The sequence below is a fragment of the Tachypleus tridentatus genome, unplaced genomic scaffold (genome assembly GCF_004210375.1).
Source record: "Tachypleus tridentatus isolate NWPU-2018 unplaced genomic scaffold, ASM421037v1 Hic_cluster_2, whole genome shotgun sequence".
NCBI classification, from domain to species: Eukaryota; Metazoa; Arthropoda; class Merostomata; order Xiphosura; family Limulidae; genus Tachypleus; species Tachypleus tridentatus.
In genome coordinates, this window is record NW_027467782.1 from 33,471,891 (window position 1) to 33,489,685 (window position 17,795).

The 17,795-nt window shown below is 34.1% G+C and overlaps 1 protein-coding gene across 7 annotated transcripts in view; it reads left to right on the forward strand.

The window, feature by feature from the left end:
* The window catches only part of LOC143242735 (serine/threonine-protein kinase ATR-like), a 46,389-nt gene extending 28,872 nt beyond the window's left edge, over positions 1–17,517 (forward strand). The window contains exons 8-12 of one of the 7 annotated variants that reach the window (XM_076486205.1): positions 473–538; positions 5,559–5,705; positions 12,994–13,133; positions 13,926–14,068; positions 17,072–17,487. In XM_076486205.1, coding sequence (XP_076342320.1) covers positions 473–538; positions 5,559–5,638 — 146 coding nt within the window. In that variant the 3' untranslated portion in view covers positions 5,639–5,705; positions 12,994–13,133; positions 13,926–14,068; positions 17,072–17,487. Of the gene's footprint in view, positions 1–472; positions 539–5,558; positions 5,706–12,993; positions 13,134–13,925; positions 14,069–17,043 lie in introns of all 7 variants that reach the window. The other 6 variants (XM_076486207.1, XM_076486206.1, XM_076486204.1 and 3 more) reach the window with 6 other exon arrangements.
* Positions 17,518–17,795: the final 278 nt, after the last annotated feature.

Sequence of the window (17,795 nt, forward strand, 5' to 3'; positions counted from 1 at the left end):
ATAATTTTACTATTTAATGTTATGTATGAGTTAATTTCTTAGTTTAAAAATAAGTATTAAAAGAACATAAATATTGATTTTAGTGAGTCACATGTTATGTTTAATGCTGCACAGTTTAAAATTAGATGTTTGTGGTGTCAAAATACTAAGTTCACAGTTTCATACAAATTAGGAACTCAGATTACTAACTTTAACAAGCTAGAATATAAAATAAAAAGGTATGAGGTCTTTAACACAGTGGGCTCTATTCAACTCTTTCCAATTTTTTGAAACAGTCCATTATATACTCTTACTACATTATATGACATGTGAATAACCAATCACTAGCTTAAGATGTTCCTAAAGTGGTTTTTAGCTATTTTAATCTTTGAAAAAGCTAGTGTTTTTTCAGTCTAAGTTTTCAAGGATTTTGGTTGTGTCTTTAGTCTGCTCAGAGTTTCATATATTTTAAAATTGATTGGATTCTTTATAGTTGGTGTGTGGGACTTGGCAACAAATTTCAATAACAAACAAACAGCATACAGTTCTCTTATTTCAGGTAATAATGTATTAAAACAATTAAAATGTATAAACAAATGTTTTTTTTCATTATTTGCTAGCACAGTTGTATTTAGAGCATTAAATACTTGTCTTCTTTTCATCAAAATCCACATAGCTTGGTCCAGTTACTTTAGAATCCAATTTACAAAACAAATTAATTCTTGGCTTCTATGTTGTTACAATATAGTTTGTGATAATTTCAAGTTAGAAATCACCAATATATGCTTTTTATGGCTAAACTCACAATCACACAGGCTAGATCTATCTGTTCAATCAAACTAACCCAAACTACATTTTTGACACACATTTTTATAACCTCACAGAGGTCTTAAACATTTTTCACATTATGAATTATTGTGATAAAATAATATTCAATCAAAACAATGAGAAAAAGTTAGAAGTTTCTAATAAAATAATGCAATAGTACAGCAAGTATAAATCACAGTCTGTGATTCGTACACAGAAAAGTAATTATAAACTACTGCTACTAAAAATAACTAAATTGAACACTCTCTCTTATACTACTTAAGTAATAACACTTACAATAAACTTAAACACTTGTGTGGATATAACAATAAGCTTCTCTTTAAGAAACGTGTTTACAATTATTTTTTGTACTATATACAAAGACTGTTTCCAGTTCATCCAAAAATCTACTCATACAGTCTTGCACCAACATTTGCAGTCCTCTTGTTGGATTCAGTGTGGGACCAGAAGTTCTTGGGGTACAATACCTAACTCATGATTATTGCACATTCAGTTTTATAAGTCAAGTGGTTGGTGATTCATTTGGATGATGAACTCCTTCCATACAGACTGTTGAAGAAGTTCCAAATGTCAGTATGGTGGCCAAACACTTCTTGAGTCACAGATCTCACTGCTCAGTGTCTTTCTGAACAGATCCCTGAGTTTCTTCAGATGGTTACATCGTACACAATGTTGGTGGGTTTTTTGCAACATTTTTCTCATCAAGAAGTTGAATGCTGCTGCTGAATTGATTAATCCAGATGGCATCTTTCTTGAATTGGTACCATTCATCAGGTGTCAAAAAAGGCTGTCTTCTCTTGAAACTTTGCCAATACACTTTTCTGAGATTGACCTTAGTGAAGAACTTGGGCCCATTTATTTTCACTGCAATAGCATCTGGGTTGCCCATAGGTTTGGAGCCAAATTCTGTCATAAAGTTTATTTTCTGGAAATCTGTACAGATGGTTGTGAGACATTCATGGTCTTCATGATTACCACCAGTGAACAGTAAACTTAATTCAAAGGCCCAGTTATTCCAGCTTCTAACATTACTTTAACTTTTAGCTTAATCAGGCTTTTATTATGTAGAACATTTGGTAGGACTTCACTTTGACTGAGTTCTTGGTCATGGTCACAGTCTGTCTGGCTTTATCTGTCTGTGGAGACAGGTGCACACTGCTACTTCTTTCTTCAATTTGTCATTAATTTCTTCATTGATGTTGACACTTTTGTACATGTCATCTACACCCAGTGGTCTCAGATTTTCATTTTTTTTTGTGTGTGAAAATTACTAACCTTCAGATGAGTTTGTTGTGTCTTTAAGGAACAGAAACCTTCTTTCTGAAATGTTAATCCTTGGACTTCTTATCATAGAAGTATTTCTGTCTGACATCGGCTGCATACAAACTTGTTTGAGTGAGTTGACAAGTCTTCTACAGTTGGTTTCTTAGGTCTAACACATATTGGTATATGCGCATCACTTCTGACTCTTCTTCTTCTGTGAACAGTTTTCACAGTATCCGCATTGGACCTCATACTGCTCTTCCATGCAGTAACATGAATACTGAAAATCTTATATTTACATACGAGAATTATTAATAAGCAAATACTACTGCCTGGAGGTACTTGTCCTGGTCACGTGGTCTTTTCTCGAACATTTTCATCATGCTCTTTAGGACGTCATCAACTGTCTTGCAAAGAGCTGCTTAGTGCTGATGAGTCTGCACACCTCTTGAATCAATTTTGAGGTAAACTAGGTCCCTCTGTCACTTGAGACTTCTTTTTAAAACCCTTCTCTGCAGAACACCTATAAGGAAGGTTTCTGCGAGTTTCTCTGTCTTTGGTAGTGCTATGGCTTCTGGGTAAAGTGTTACATAGCTACTATCATCACATACATATTGCTCATGTCAGGTGTTAGTTGTCCAATCAAGTCCATGGCAACTGTGTTGGATAGCACTCCTATAAGAGACATTTCATCTCATGGCTCTATGGCTACATTCATTCTAGGTAGAGTCCCTTTATTTTGTATGCCATCTTCTTTATTCCTTGGTGTCATTTCAAAAGTTACTTGTTGGCCAACTTCTTCATTACTTGAGTCTAGTGCTTTGTTGGTACAATGATCTGTTTAACTTCTGGTAGAAGTGCTTTGATAGATCTGATACAGCACTTTCTTCTGATTCTCTGTTCTGTATATCCTTTTTTTCCTCATTTTGTGCTCAATTGTCTCTTAGACATTGTTTCAAAGTTTCATCATTGAAGGGTCTTTCTTCTGTGCTTCCTTCAATTCCCATAGACATACATACACAATGTCACTTTTTGAGATTTGCAGAGGGTTGATGTTTTGTTTGCTTTTATTTTTTTGAATTCTTGTGGTGACTGCAGATACTTCATCAGTCTCCTTTCTGTCTGGTTCCTTCAAATTTCTGTTGTCAGGTATATTGCTGATTACCATGTCATAGATGGGTGCTTTCTTATGTGTTGTCTCAAGGTCTCCCACATAGTATGGAGTTTCCCTTTATTGTTACTATAGGAAACTTTCTCACTGTCCCATCAGTCAGCACACATATATGTACTTTTGCCATTATCTGGTCATTTGATACTAGAGTAATTCTCACTTCTTCTCCCAGTGTTTCATTTCACTGTCATGTTCTTGTTGCCAAACATAGTGTTCACCTACTGATAAGTTGTGATTGATCCGTTTCTTAATTTGAACTGACTGTCATTCAAGTACTGTTTAATCATGAATTATTTTATGTGATTTCTGGCAACATTGACAATCATTTTTCTCTAGTATCTTACTAGCACCATCTTTGTAGGTAACTCTAACTGCTTGATTTGAGATTCTTGTTGGTTGCAAACTTGCAATCATATCACAATAAGTCTCATTTTCTAACAAGTGTAGTATCTCCCATTTGTCTGACGACTTCTTGTCACCTGTGGTGGCATCCTGCTTGTAATCCCTCTTGTTGGCTTTGAATGGTTATGATTGGATTTGCCTGTTATGTTCTCCCCATGGGCTTCCACATACTATTTTGCCAGCTTGATCATCTTTATCATGTCATTTGGTGCTCTTTCTGGTACAAAAAATGACATGTAAGTGGAGTACATGATAATGAATTATTCATCTGTTAGTAGGATTACCAGTCCTTCAAAACTATCTTCACACTTGGCCATGTAAATTCACCTTGTGAAATATTGCTGTAGACATGCCACAAACTGAAATATAGTTTCTCTAGTGTCAACTTTGCCTTTTCTAAATTCTAACAAAAACCATCCTATGCAATTTCATTGCATTTCAGCAAGGCAATTTTTAACATATTCTAGTCCATGGCATCTTCTGATATTACACCTACATACACTTGTAGTCCTTTTACTGTGAAAAGGAAACTAAGCCAAAATGTCAAATTGTTTTGTCCCAGTTTTGACCTTGAGGGGTGAATGTTTCACTTCTCATTAGATCATTCATGTTGTCTTTCTATTCATCAAGTTCTGTCAGCCCATTGTTAATGATCCTTCAATTTGCTTGTTAAACTTAGTGACTTCAAGTTGTACTGTTATATTCTCTTTGTTTTTTTAGTCTCTCCTTTCTCTCAGTTTCCAGTTTTTTCATTTCTTTTTTTCAGCCTTTCTTTTTCTTCTTCTCTTTTTTGTTGTTTGTTTCTCTCTTTATGTCTTGTTGTTGTGTAACAAACTCTCATATATCACCATCTTTAAGGCTAAGTTATTTGCCCTTCACCATCCACTTATCAAAGCCAGTTAAAATGGTGTATATGTGGCCTCTACAATATTTATTCTATTGCTTCAGCTGTGAATTTATAGGCCTATGCTTTACAGTAAGTGTCTGACTTGTTGGCATTTCAACAGTGAAGAAACAGCATAGAGTTCACTTTTTTTAAATAATAGTAAATTAAAGCAAGTCAAACATATATTCAAATGTTCATTACACTGTTGGCTATTACAGTTGTATCCAAATCTTTAAATTGTTGTCTCCTTTTCTTAAAGCTCACACAATCTTGTTCATATTATATAATTTTTACTTTGTTGTTACAATACAGTCTGTGATAATTTCACTTCAGAAATAGCCAGAATACACTCTTTATGGCTAAACTCCCACTCAGACTGTCTAGATATATCTAAGTGACCAACTCAAAGTGCATTTTGGATGCATATTTGTTGTCTGAAAGAGGCCTCAGTTGCTTTACACAATGGTCTTCATGGGATATTATGATGCAATAATTTGTGATAGTGTGTAAACCTTGGAAGGTTCTACTGACATGATTCAGCAATATACAACAAGTGCCAATTCACAACAATTTAATCAAAGTATGATACATGCACAGCTATGTAACAAACCTGTGGTAAACCATCTCCACAAAAAATAAGTGAATTTAACACCAAAGATGTATTCAAACTGTTTAAATCTACCTGTTCATTGAGAGCATATGAAAATAAGTTCATACCATGAATGTGATGTTATGTAGAAGATCTTGTAACATAAATTTTCAATTAATTTTGATTTTTGCCATTGGTTATAATCATACACAACATTATAGCAAAGTTCTTGAGAAAACTTAGTTTCCTTCCTGAGTTTTAAAGTATAATCATAGTATAAATAAACTTTTGTATCTCAATAAGAAAATAAATGCTTTAATTAGCAAAGATGTATTTCCAACATTCAAGTGCAATATATATTTTTTTTTATATGTTAGTAATGTAAATGTATTTGGAAGAAGTGAAGAGGCATGTCACTTAAAGATTGTTCATGTCTCTAGGAAATATTCAAAATACTTTTTGGATTGATGTGGTAAATTTTGTTCCACCCTTGACTATCTCACATAGTGTAAAATTGTAAGAACTCAGCAGATGGGACCTTTATCAGCAGCCTCCATGGAAAATGGTGGATACAGTCACATTCTCAGGTAATTATATTAAATCTCCATTTATATAAAAGTATAAATCACCATACATGTTATCATGTTCTTCAGTAATTTTTTATATCTACTTACAAGGGAATAGTTAATACCAGTGTGGATTCCACCATGGTATCAAGTGATTGCAATTAATTTTATTTCTATTTACAAGATAAATTGTATGTACTAAGGTAGATATAATGTTCTCACGTAACTGTTTTTATCACATTATAAGAAAAGTGATGCATTTCATGCTTACAGAATTAAGAAATAAGAGTTTAAATGAAAGTAACTAACAAAGGATTAACAATCATATTGACAAAAGTCTTAAAGTAATGGGCACAAAATAAACTGAAGAAGCAAAAATATAAAAGTTCTGAGGTTACATGGAGAATGGTACATATCATTGTGGATATCTTTGAAGTAATTGTTTTAATGTCTAATTACATGGAGAATGATACATATCATTGTGGATATCTTTGAAGTAATTGTTTTAATGTCTAATTACATGGAGAATGATACATATCATTGTGGATATCTTTGAAGTAATTGTTTTAATGTCTAATTATATGGAGAATGGTACATATCATTGTGGATATCTTTGAAGTTATTGTTTTAATGTCTAATTACATGGAGAATGGTACATATCATTGTTGATATTTTGAAGTTATTGTTTTAATGTCTAATTACATGGAGAATGGTACATATCATTGTGGATATCTTTGAAGTAATTTTTTAATGTCTAATTACATGGAGAATGGCACATATCATTGTGGATATCTTTGAAGTAATTGTTTTAATGCCTAATTACATGGAGAATGGTACATATCATTGTGGATATCTTTGAAGTAATTGTTTTAATGTCTAATTACATGGAGAATGGTACATATCATTGTGGATATCTTTGAAGTAATTGTTTTAATGTCTAATTACATGGAGAATGGTGCAATATCATTGTGGATATCTTTGAACTAATTGTTTTAATGTCTAATTACATGGAGAATGGTACATATCATTGTGGATATCTTTGAAGTAATTGTTTTAATGTCTAATTACATGGAGAATGGTACATATCATTGTGGATATCTTTGAAGTAATTGTTTTAATGTCTACTTACATGGAGAATGGTACATATTGTGGATATTTTTGAAGTAATTGTTTTAATGTCTAATTACATGGAGAATGGTACATATTGTGGATATCTTTGAAGTAATTGTTTTAATGTCTAATTACAAGGAGAAAGGCACATATCATTGTGGATATCTTTGAAGTAATTGTTATAATGTCTAATTACAAGGAGAAAGGCACGTATCATTGTGGATATCTTGAAGTAATTGTTTTCATGTGTAGTTACATGATGAATAATATTTACCATTGTGGATTTCTTCAGGTAGTTGTTCCCCTCATTCTGGATTCCTGTGATTGGTGAGGGGACCTCCCAGGGGAGGTTCTGTTCTTTTAGTTTACCTCTTTTGTGATCTAAAGATCCATCAACATGTGTGTTGTGCATGGTGACCCATGAAGAGGAGGAGAAGATCCTGATGGTTGAGGGGTCCAACCCTAACATACCACTGTGGCCTTGAATTCCTGTAGATGGGCAGCCTTGGGGTGGCTCCCCTTGGGTCAGTTGGCTGGTTCACTTGGCCTAGGGTTAACCAAGTACCAGTGTTGGATGTTCTCAGCAGGTGTTGTGGACATTGTATCTGATGCTGGTGTTTGGGTATAGTGCTCATGAAACCCTGGTGTTGCTCCAGTGTTCTTGTTTGGCATTGTAATGCCATCCACTCATAGGCCTTTATGGTGGGTGGGGACAGTAGACACCGATAAATTCATTTTTTATTATTGACCATCCAAATAAAAAAGTTAACCAAAATAGTGAAAAAACAGTTTATGAGTAAACAATAACATCTTGAAGATTCTGAGCAGCAATCTTTAACATTTGTAACTTCTGTACCTTATTTTATTATACTACATTTTCTTTCAGACAAACCTTTAGGGCAAATGTCTCCCTTTTTCATTCAGAAGGGACCAGAAGGTCTCACTGGCTCTCCAAAGTTGGTCAGAAGGATTCGCTCTTGTGACATATTGGTAGAAATATCCACATCTCGAGCACAGTGAATTCCTCTTACATTCCAAGGCAATATACCTATTGAGGTTATGCCTCATTCAACTTTGAATTCGTAACAAGAAGTTATTGTTGATAGGGACTTGAAGAACATCCTGAGTCAGAGATTCCCACTGGTTTCTCCCACCACAAGGAGTTTCTTCAGTAAGGTGTATCTCCACTCCCAAAGATGGAATTTTGATGCCGATCAATGTCCTCATTTTAACATTTACATCACAGCATCCACCTACTACCAACAAGGCAGGTTATTTTAACTGCAAGGTACGGCCATACATTCCAAACCCTCTCGGATAGTTTCGGTGTCAGCCATTTCATCACTCGGAGACATCATGTCTTGGTTCCTTGACATGTGCTCGTTGCAGTGGCAAGGATTATGGTGCCTCTGAGTATGAAACAGACCCTTGTTGCATCACTTGCAATGGCTCTCACCCATCTTACTTTTATTCTTGCCCTAAATGGTTGGAAGGAATAAAAAGGTACAGTGTTTAAAGACGATTCAAAACATTACTTGCCCTGAGGCTTGAAAATTGCTATCTACCACTTTATGTTTGACTTATGCTGATGCACTTCATTCCACTACTACAGTGGGAGTGCAGACAGATCTCTCTGTACCTCCAAAAGAATCATTCTCAAAACAAACAGAAAGTCTTCTGACATCCATGGTTAAAAAAGTTAATGAATCAATGTCAACACCCATCTTTGTCTCTAACATTAATTTCAGCAAACCCCAATATCTGCTTCCTTTGGTTTTGGTTACACTTTCTTCTCCTTTCCCAAGGTGCAAAATGATCATTTGTTTGCACCCTAAGTCACTGGAATCCTCTTCTAACAACAAAGACTTGCCCAATCAACTCAGGGTAGGATCCATTGAGGTTGGTAAACCTCCCTCGAATAAAGACAATAAAGAAATAAAACATGGTCTGCACCCAATTTGCCTAAACATAAATAAAAGTAGCCACCTTGATACAATGTAAACTGTTGAAGTTTACATTCTAATCTGGGTGACATCAAAACACTTATTTCTTCCTACCATCCTGTATGTCTTTCCTTGCAGGAAATCTTTCTGAAACTTGCTGATACAATCACCTTTCAGCAGTTTTCTTTGTACAGAAATGACAGGCTGTGTGATGGACAAGTGCATGGAGGGGTAGCACTGTTGGTTGATCAGCATGTGCTTACCCTGTCTTTGTTACTCAACACACCCTTGGAGGCTGTAGCCATTTGTGTTTCTTTGTGTCGTATCATCACTGTTTGTTCTCTCTACCTGTTGCCTAGAGAGACCTATGATCAATCAGACCTTGATGCTCTCATTAAACAGTTGCCATCTCCATTTTTTAATGCTGGGGGGCTTTAATGGAAATCGTCCCCTCTGAGGAAGTGCTGATATTGATAAGAGGGTCACTCCGTAGAGTGTATGCTCTCTGATCACAACTTTTCTCTCTTCAATAGTGGTTCTTATACTTATTTTCATGCATCTTGTCAGTTCTTTACTGCTTTTGATCTCTCCATTTACTCCCCTTCACTATTCTCCCACTTTTCGTGGAGGGTTGACAATAACCCATGCAGCAGTGATAATTTTTCTACAATTTTGAGAGAGACTGGCTGTGGTCAATGCCACCCAACCCATGTGCACCAATGGAAAAAAGGATCAAGCAAACTTGCTCTCTTTTACTGTTCTTACAGAACTTGATCCTGCCATCATCTGTATGCCATCAATAGATGACTGTGTGACAGCAATAACTGACTGTATTGTACAGAAAGCTGCTCAAAGTATTCCTAAAGCCTTGACATATTTTCCACAATATCATCATCTGTGGTGGAATCTTGCCTGCCACATGGCACAGAAGACTCAAAAATGGACGTGGGATACTTTTCATAGGTATCCCACATTCTCGAATCGCATCGCTTTCCAACAGGCCCGTGCACATGCTTGGTGGGTAATATGTCAAAGCCAGAAGGACTCTTGGATTAAGTTCACAACCAACATATCTTTTATCACCAGTTGGGCAGAGTAATCACTTCTTTCCTTTGAGCTGATTGTCTCTGTGACTATAATCGTCCCCTTACACTGGCTCTTCATCAGTCTGTCAGTACATTCGGTTGGATCTGATGATGTGCACAATGAAATGCTGTGCTATCTCTTTCCTGCTTCTCTTGCTGTTTTTTTTATTGTTTTCAACCAGATCTGGCAGGAGAATGTTTTCCTGATGCCTGGCACTGAGCTATATTCCCATCTTTCTCTAAGCCTGGGAAGGATCCGAAGATTCCTTCAAACTACCATCCAATTGCTTTGATGAAATGTCTCTGTAAGACCTCAGAGAGGATAGTTAAAGCTCGTCTTGTTTGGTTCCTCGAAGAAAATAACTTCCTCTCGCCCACCCAGTGTGTGTCCTAACGACAGTGCTCCACCATGGACCACTTGATTCAACCTGAAACATTAATCAGAGAAGCTTTTCTCAAATGACAAAATCTTGTATCAATATTCTTTGATATTGAGAAGGCTTGTGACACAACATGGAGGTATGGCATTTCGCGAGACCTCCATATATATGGGTTACTTGGCCATTTACCCATGTTTATTAAAAATTTTTTAATGGACAGGTGATTCCAAGTTCATGTGGGTTCAACACATTCCCGTTTTTATCTACAGGAACTTGGAGTTCTTCAGGGCTGTGTTTTGAGTGACACATTTTTCAGTATAAAGATTAATGCCATCACTGAACTACTCCCTCTTACTGTTGCATACGGTCTCTATGTCAATGACTTTCACATTTCATGTCAATCATCAAACATGCAGTATATTGAGCGACAGCTACAAACTGCCCTCAATTGTTTTCTGAAGTGGATCACTGCAAACAGTTTTAATTCTCTCTCTCTAAAACTGTTTGTATGCACTTTGCCACCAATGGGGTATTCACCCTGATTCTGAACTCAATATTGGTGAAGTTGTGCTAACTGTGGACTTATCTTTGACTGAAAGCTGAGCTTCATAACACATACCAAGCAGCTACAGGTCAAATGTACAAGAGCACTGAACATCCTCCACGTCCACTCTTGCACATCTTGGGAGTGGATCAATGTTCTTTGCTAAAGATATATCAGGCTATTACTTGATCAAAACTAGAGTATGGATCACTGGTCTATGGCTCTGCCAGCACCTTGGCCTTCAAGATCATCATCAGGGACTTCAGCTCTGCACCAGGGCTTTCAGCACTTCCCCTGTTCATAGCTTATACGTAGAATCTCATGAACTTTCTTTGCACCTCTGCCGTTTGCAACTGTCTTTACTGTATGCTTCAAAACTTCAGTCCTTACCATAACATTCCACCTGGGATTATGTTTTCCTTCCTCAGTGGGCCATGCTTTTGCAAAATAGACAATCAGCCATTGCTCCTTTTGGCCTTTGTATCCAAGTACAGTTGGATGAATTGGGTCTATCCTTGGAAACATTTGCTGTATCCACTGGTCAGCTTATCCTACCATGGCTATTACTGTCCCAAGATGTAACCTTTCTTTAAGTCATCTGAGAAAAGCAGACACTCCTGATTTGAAATACTGTATGTTATTTGCAGAACATCTTTCAAACCACCCTTCCATTCCTATTTATACAGATGGTTCAAAATCAGGTGACTCTGTGGGCTCAGCCATGGTTTGGTGGTTGTGCAGAGAATCCTCTCTACAGTTTCTGTGTTCACTGCTGAACTGTATGTCATTTCTCTTGTCCTGTATCACACAGAAGCTAAGCAGTACTAAAATTGTACTATTTATACTGATTCGCTTAGTTCTCTACTGGTCCTTGAATTGTTTCATCTTAGTTCTTACTGATATTCAAAATCGACTGGCTCATTTCTCTTTAACATCTACTTCTGTCCAGTGTTTCTAGATACTGGGCCACATTGGTATTTGCAGGAACGAGCTTGGTGACACTGCAGATAAATCTGTCTGCTCTGGCTCTATCACTGCTGTTTCTGTTCCATACGTGGACTATGGTCCTGTATTCAAGGCTCATCTCTATGCCAGTTAGCAGTCGACTTGGAGTGAGCAACGTGAAAACAAGCTTTTCTAAATAAAACGTGCTATTGGACTTTGGCTATCTTGCTTTCTTAAGGACCAGAAATGGAAAGAGGAAATTGTCCTAACTAGACTACACATTGGTCACAGTTTTTTAATTCATCGTTTTCTTTTATCTGGGACTGATGCACCAATGTATTGTGTGTTACATTAAGCCACATTTTACTGTTTCGGTGTCATTACGACTTAATTATGGCACCATTTTAAACATGTTTTGTCCCAAGGTTTATTTGTTAGATATTGTTATTGGCGATGGTGACATTGTCCACCTTTGAAATGATTTTAGTTGTTTAAAGTCTATTAATCTTTTTTAATGCTATTTAAGTTTGTTTTTTTTTTACTTTATATATTAGACATTTTTTTGATGTGATTCACTTTTAAGGATCAAAGTACATCTAGTTCAATCTAAAATTAGAAAATGGCCATAACATCCAATAACTTGAAACCAGGAATGGAAAGACCAATTTCAGGTGACTAATGCTACTTTTTAACTACCTGTTGGTCATTCTGGCAAGTTATGATAATTATAATTATGCTGTAAAAAGTCCTTCACAACTTGTATTACTGTAGTTTTTTTTTTCTTACTGCTGTAGACTAGATGTAAAAGTTGGATTTAATGCTATTTGTGTTTTTAATTCAAAAATGTAACTTTGTTTTGCTTTATTTTAATTTCCTTTAATGAATTTTAATAATTTTACTTTACTTTTAACTTTTAACCAGATGTTTGGTGCACATAGCCTGGTTGCTAGAACACCATATCAACCAGCCATCCATGTAATTGTTTCCATGTCTAGTTGCATGGAAATGTTACATTATATTTGGGGGTATCATCATATCATCAGATATTATTCTTTTATCTTAGTAACAGTGAATTAGAAGTATGTTTTTTTATTATGCTGCTTTCAGCTGTGTTTTCTTTTTTCATGCTAAAAAATGTTTGAATGGTTTAGAAAGATATTTAACATGATTCTCTATCTCAGTTGTGTTTTTCTTTTGTTAGTTTACTTTTTTTATATATATATATACTAGTTTTTCTGTATTCGTCAGACACTGAAATGTAGTTTAAGATTTTAGGGAGTATGTGTTTGTTTTTTCTTCCAGACTACACATGTTGACAGATATGGAGAAAGCAGTCTAAGTTTTTACAGGTCTCTGCCCTTCATTTCAAGGAAGCTACTCCTCAGTCAGTAGATTGAACTCCACTCTTAGAAGAGTGGAGAGGAAGAAGAAAATTGGTTCAAGTATGTGTTTCAGGTTTTACTTTTATTGCAAATAGAATATATAAAAACTGCAGTCTCAAAAGCTAGGAATGATTTTTTTATCTAATGATATTGATAATTTAACTTATAGTTTGTATACATTACTGATTATTTCTTTAAAGCTTTAAAGATACCAAATGAGATGTGAAGAGAAAAATAGAAAGCACTTATCATTCTTGTTTTAAAAAAAAGTGTCTCATTATATATCGGGAGCAGCTACTCTAATGATAAGAACTTCAACATTTATATCTTTGATATTGTACATTTTTTAGGTACGAGAACACATTTCTGAGTTTAAAAACATAAATTGTTTAAAGCAGATTATACAATATAAATAATAAAGAATCATTTAATGATCATATACACAAACGTTTTAAAATAATTAGTATACTAATAATCAAAGTCTACATTAAAACAAAGATTAAAATTTTATTAATCTAACCTTGAACAGGCACTTATAGTTCTGTTTGTCTCTCTAGAAATAATTAAAAGTAATATAGAAATGAAATTTACTGAAATACCATGACCCAAACTTAAAGATATACCATTTTAATTATAACAACTGTTTCATTGGTTTTCATATAATATTTGTCTATTTTTACTTAATTCTTTATTTTAAAGGCTAAAATTTAGATAAATTATATTTTATGATTATAAATATTTGTTAATTGTATATAACTTCCCTTTAAACAGTACTTAGTAGAGGAGATCCTGAATTAGAAATAATATTTTGTATTCATGAGTGTTTTTTTTTAAAACTTCTTTGTTTTACAGTCCTCACTTCGTTATCAGGAACCTCTTCTTAATCTGTACCGGGTTCTCCTTACAATAGCCAAGAACAACATTCCTGAGCAGACCAAAAAGATTGATTACGAAATCGTAACTTGCTGGTTACAAAGTGCAAAACTTGCCAGAAAGTAGGTTTTATTACACTGCAAATAAATTCTTGTAATCACCTCATCTGTACTGTTCCTTTAACTTTTCAGTCGATTATTAATCTGATCTATTCTTTCATTAATATCATATTGTAACATACATTTCTCTGAAATGTGTATGGAGTATTTCAGAAGCATCAGACCTGGAGGTGTTGTAACATCCCCACTTTTACATATTTTACATGCATAGCAACTGTAAATTATTATATCAATTTTCTGGTGAGGACATGACCTAAATCTTTACAGACTTAGCTGACTTTGACAGCAGGGGGAAACACTTTTAGCAGCTTCTTATACTTTAAATTCCTCGTTGTAAATTTTGCGTGTCTAGTCAAGCACTCCACCTATTTCTCTCCTTCCTGCACCACTAATACTAAAGATATCGCATTGAAAAGTTCCTAAACCTGTCAGTGCATGCATGTAGAAGTTATTACTCATTTCTAATTCTTTGTAAGACATTATTGAGCTTTTATGTACATTCTCACAGAGAGAATATTATATAATGTGTTTATGGGGTATCATTTTCTTCTAACACTTTGTTCACATTAACAGAATCATTCATGTTTATTAAATTATTTTAATTTATAATCACAGTAAAGTTATATATTAGTCTCACAATTTATACAAGTTGCACACCTTGGTTGTAAGCTTCTGATGAAAATTTAAACTAAATGCAATTTAAAAAAAAACAAATTTGTAATCCAGTTTACTGAGTTAAGTTGGGGGAGTATTTCTCATCAAAATCTGACTTTTTGATTCTGTTGTTAGTGTCACATAGTAAAATGTTAAAGAAATAATTTATGATCCATGATGGTGAGAAAAACCTGCTACATAGAGTTTTTCTCTGCTCATACCAGCCGTTTTTACATATATATTTTAATTATGCATTGTCACTTTAGCCTAAAATTATGTCAAGTTAAAAGACATGTATTATTTGTAACCCAGTTATAAGTTTTGAAAGAAAACTTCATATTTAAAATGATTCTATCTTCATAGATAAGGTCCATAAGTTTTATACAGGAATGATCAAACAAAAGAGGACATTACAAACCAAATCATACTGTTTCAAAAATAATTTTGTTCACCATCTGGCATTGCTTTTATTTCTCTTTTTGTCAACAGTATGATAATGGAGATTTAAATGTGTGCCATTACTCAGAATATTGTAAGAACCATTGAACTTTGTTCAGAATAGATTATTTTTGAAGTTGCTTAATTTTTAGGGATTAGCTTGATACCAGAGTAGCAAAATGTCCAAAATCGTGAGGGTACAGACCTCAAACTTTACAGAAATATGGAGGCCTACTGATGGATGTAATGAAACTAAAGCTTGTTTCAGTTGTTCTGATAGATATTTGATTATGTTCTTCTATCTCACATTTTCTGTACATAAGTGAATAAATACAACATACATGTTTCAGGGGACTGTAAGTCTGGCATAAGAGGTGATGAGGATAACATTTGTGTGTGTGTGGATTGATATGGTTCTTGTGCAGAACTGGGTTTGAATATGAAAATGATATTGTATTGATAATTTGACAATTACCCCACTAGCAGTTTTCTGAACTTTAAGGTGGAATTATTCTGTGGCATGGTGGGCTTTCATAATAGATTACTTTTACCAGTTACTGTGTATCTCTTATATTTCTGAATTCTAGTGTTTTTTAGTCTTGATGTTTCTACAGCATATTGGAATCCACAGAAGATGCTGTATATGATCTCTCTCTGTTAGGTGATTTGATACAAATTAATTACAGTTGTTTTTGGCTTCTAAATGCTTTTCTGACTTAATATTGTGTACATATCCTGTATATGTGTTTTTAGAGAAATTTCTGACATATAGTTTTCTTCTTAGAGTAATGCTAAAATAATAGGACTTGAACCCCATATAACAAAAGGTAATACGAATAAATGTATACATCTGGTTACTACTGATATCATACATAATCTACCTAGGATATCAATCAATCTAAACTTGTATACCCCTATTGAAAATATTCAAACACAGAGAATGAGTCAATGATTTTGTTGGAGTACTGCAGCTCATGTTGCCACATAGTTGTGCTCTGTCTAACGATTGTACATCTTGACAATATTCTGACAGCACAGTCTCCATTACAGAAGGCTCTTTCATGCAACTGTCATGTAGAAATTACATCTGAAACTTGATAATTAGGCTTTTCAGCTCGTAATCTACAGATTACAGGATTGAACCTCATTACTGAACATGTTTGCCCTCTCAGCTGTGGGAACATTATATATTGTGACAGTCTGTCCCACTATTCAGTCTGACAAAGGTTAGTGGTGAATGGTATTGGCTAATTGCTTTCTATATAATTCATCACTCAAAATTAGAGAAGGCTAGTGCAGATGGCTCTTGTGTAGCTTTGCATAAACATTCAACAACGAGTCTCAGGACACCATGCTTTCTATAATTGATTTAATTTATGGGGACATTAGTTTCTCAGTGCTTGTTTTGGAAGTTTGTTAGTACAGGAATCTGTAAGTGCTGTATCTAGGTTTGTTTTTTTTATGATAATAAATGCTCTTTGTTTTAACTCGTGTATTTTTATAGCCACTTCAAGTTCTTGACATGCTTGAAGCTTTCATGTGTTCATCAACTAATCTTGTGCATATTAATAGCTTGTATTCAAGTTCACTGCTAAAGTCCAGAACTGGTACTAGATTTGAATCATTAGAATAAATATTATATTTGATAGTAATTCATCTGATAACTGTAGAATTAGTACCATACACTAAGTGAAGAATTTATTTAAGAATGAGTTGTAATTAAATTATATCATTAGATTTAACTGTTATTAAAACTAAGAAGTATCTGTGTAATAATTAATTGCATAATTATATTAATTATGTAATAATTAATTGCATTATTATATTGCATACATTATGATTAGAATCCATTAACTGTACAATGAATCATGTCCATTAATTTTCAGAATAGTATTTTCAACCTGTGTTTTTTAGAAGTGGTCATCAACAGAGGGCTTATAGTTGTCTGCTAGAAGCTTCAGTATTAAACATACCTGAGACATTTGTGGAAAAATCTAAGTGGCACTGGAATAAAGTAAATATAAATCTCAGTGGTAATATTTTTTGTAATTATTAAAGCAGATACTGTTCTTAGTTGTTTGTAAAACTTTTGATGAAATTATTTAAAGTACCTCTTTTTAATATTTTTGAAATGCCAAAATTGTGAAATTGGAAGCTCCAGGATTTTGCTGTGATTTAAAATTTTTGAACTATTATGTTATAATGTAGTAAATTTGAAAATTATTAATTTATAAATGTCACTTTTTTTAAACTTTGAAACTGTTAAATTATGAACATTGTATGTTCTAAATGTATACATTTGGAAGTACAAGATTCTGGAACTTAAAAGCATTAAGAATTTAACCTTGGAAGTGAAAAATTTTTATATTTGAGGCAGTAAAAAATGTTTTCTCATCAAACACCATAACATTTGGTATTTCTAAACTGTAATATTTACTTTGAATCTGAGTTTTTGTGAAGATTATAATGATGAATTTGTAATTAACAAAATGTTACAGCAGTCTATTTATTTTGGCACTTTACTGGCAAATTTTAGTGTTTAGTTATAACAGTTTTCTGTCGACTTGCATTTTTTGAACTAATAGTAAATAAATAAATTTTATTTATGCATATGATTGTTATCTCAAATTAGAACCAC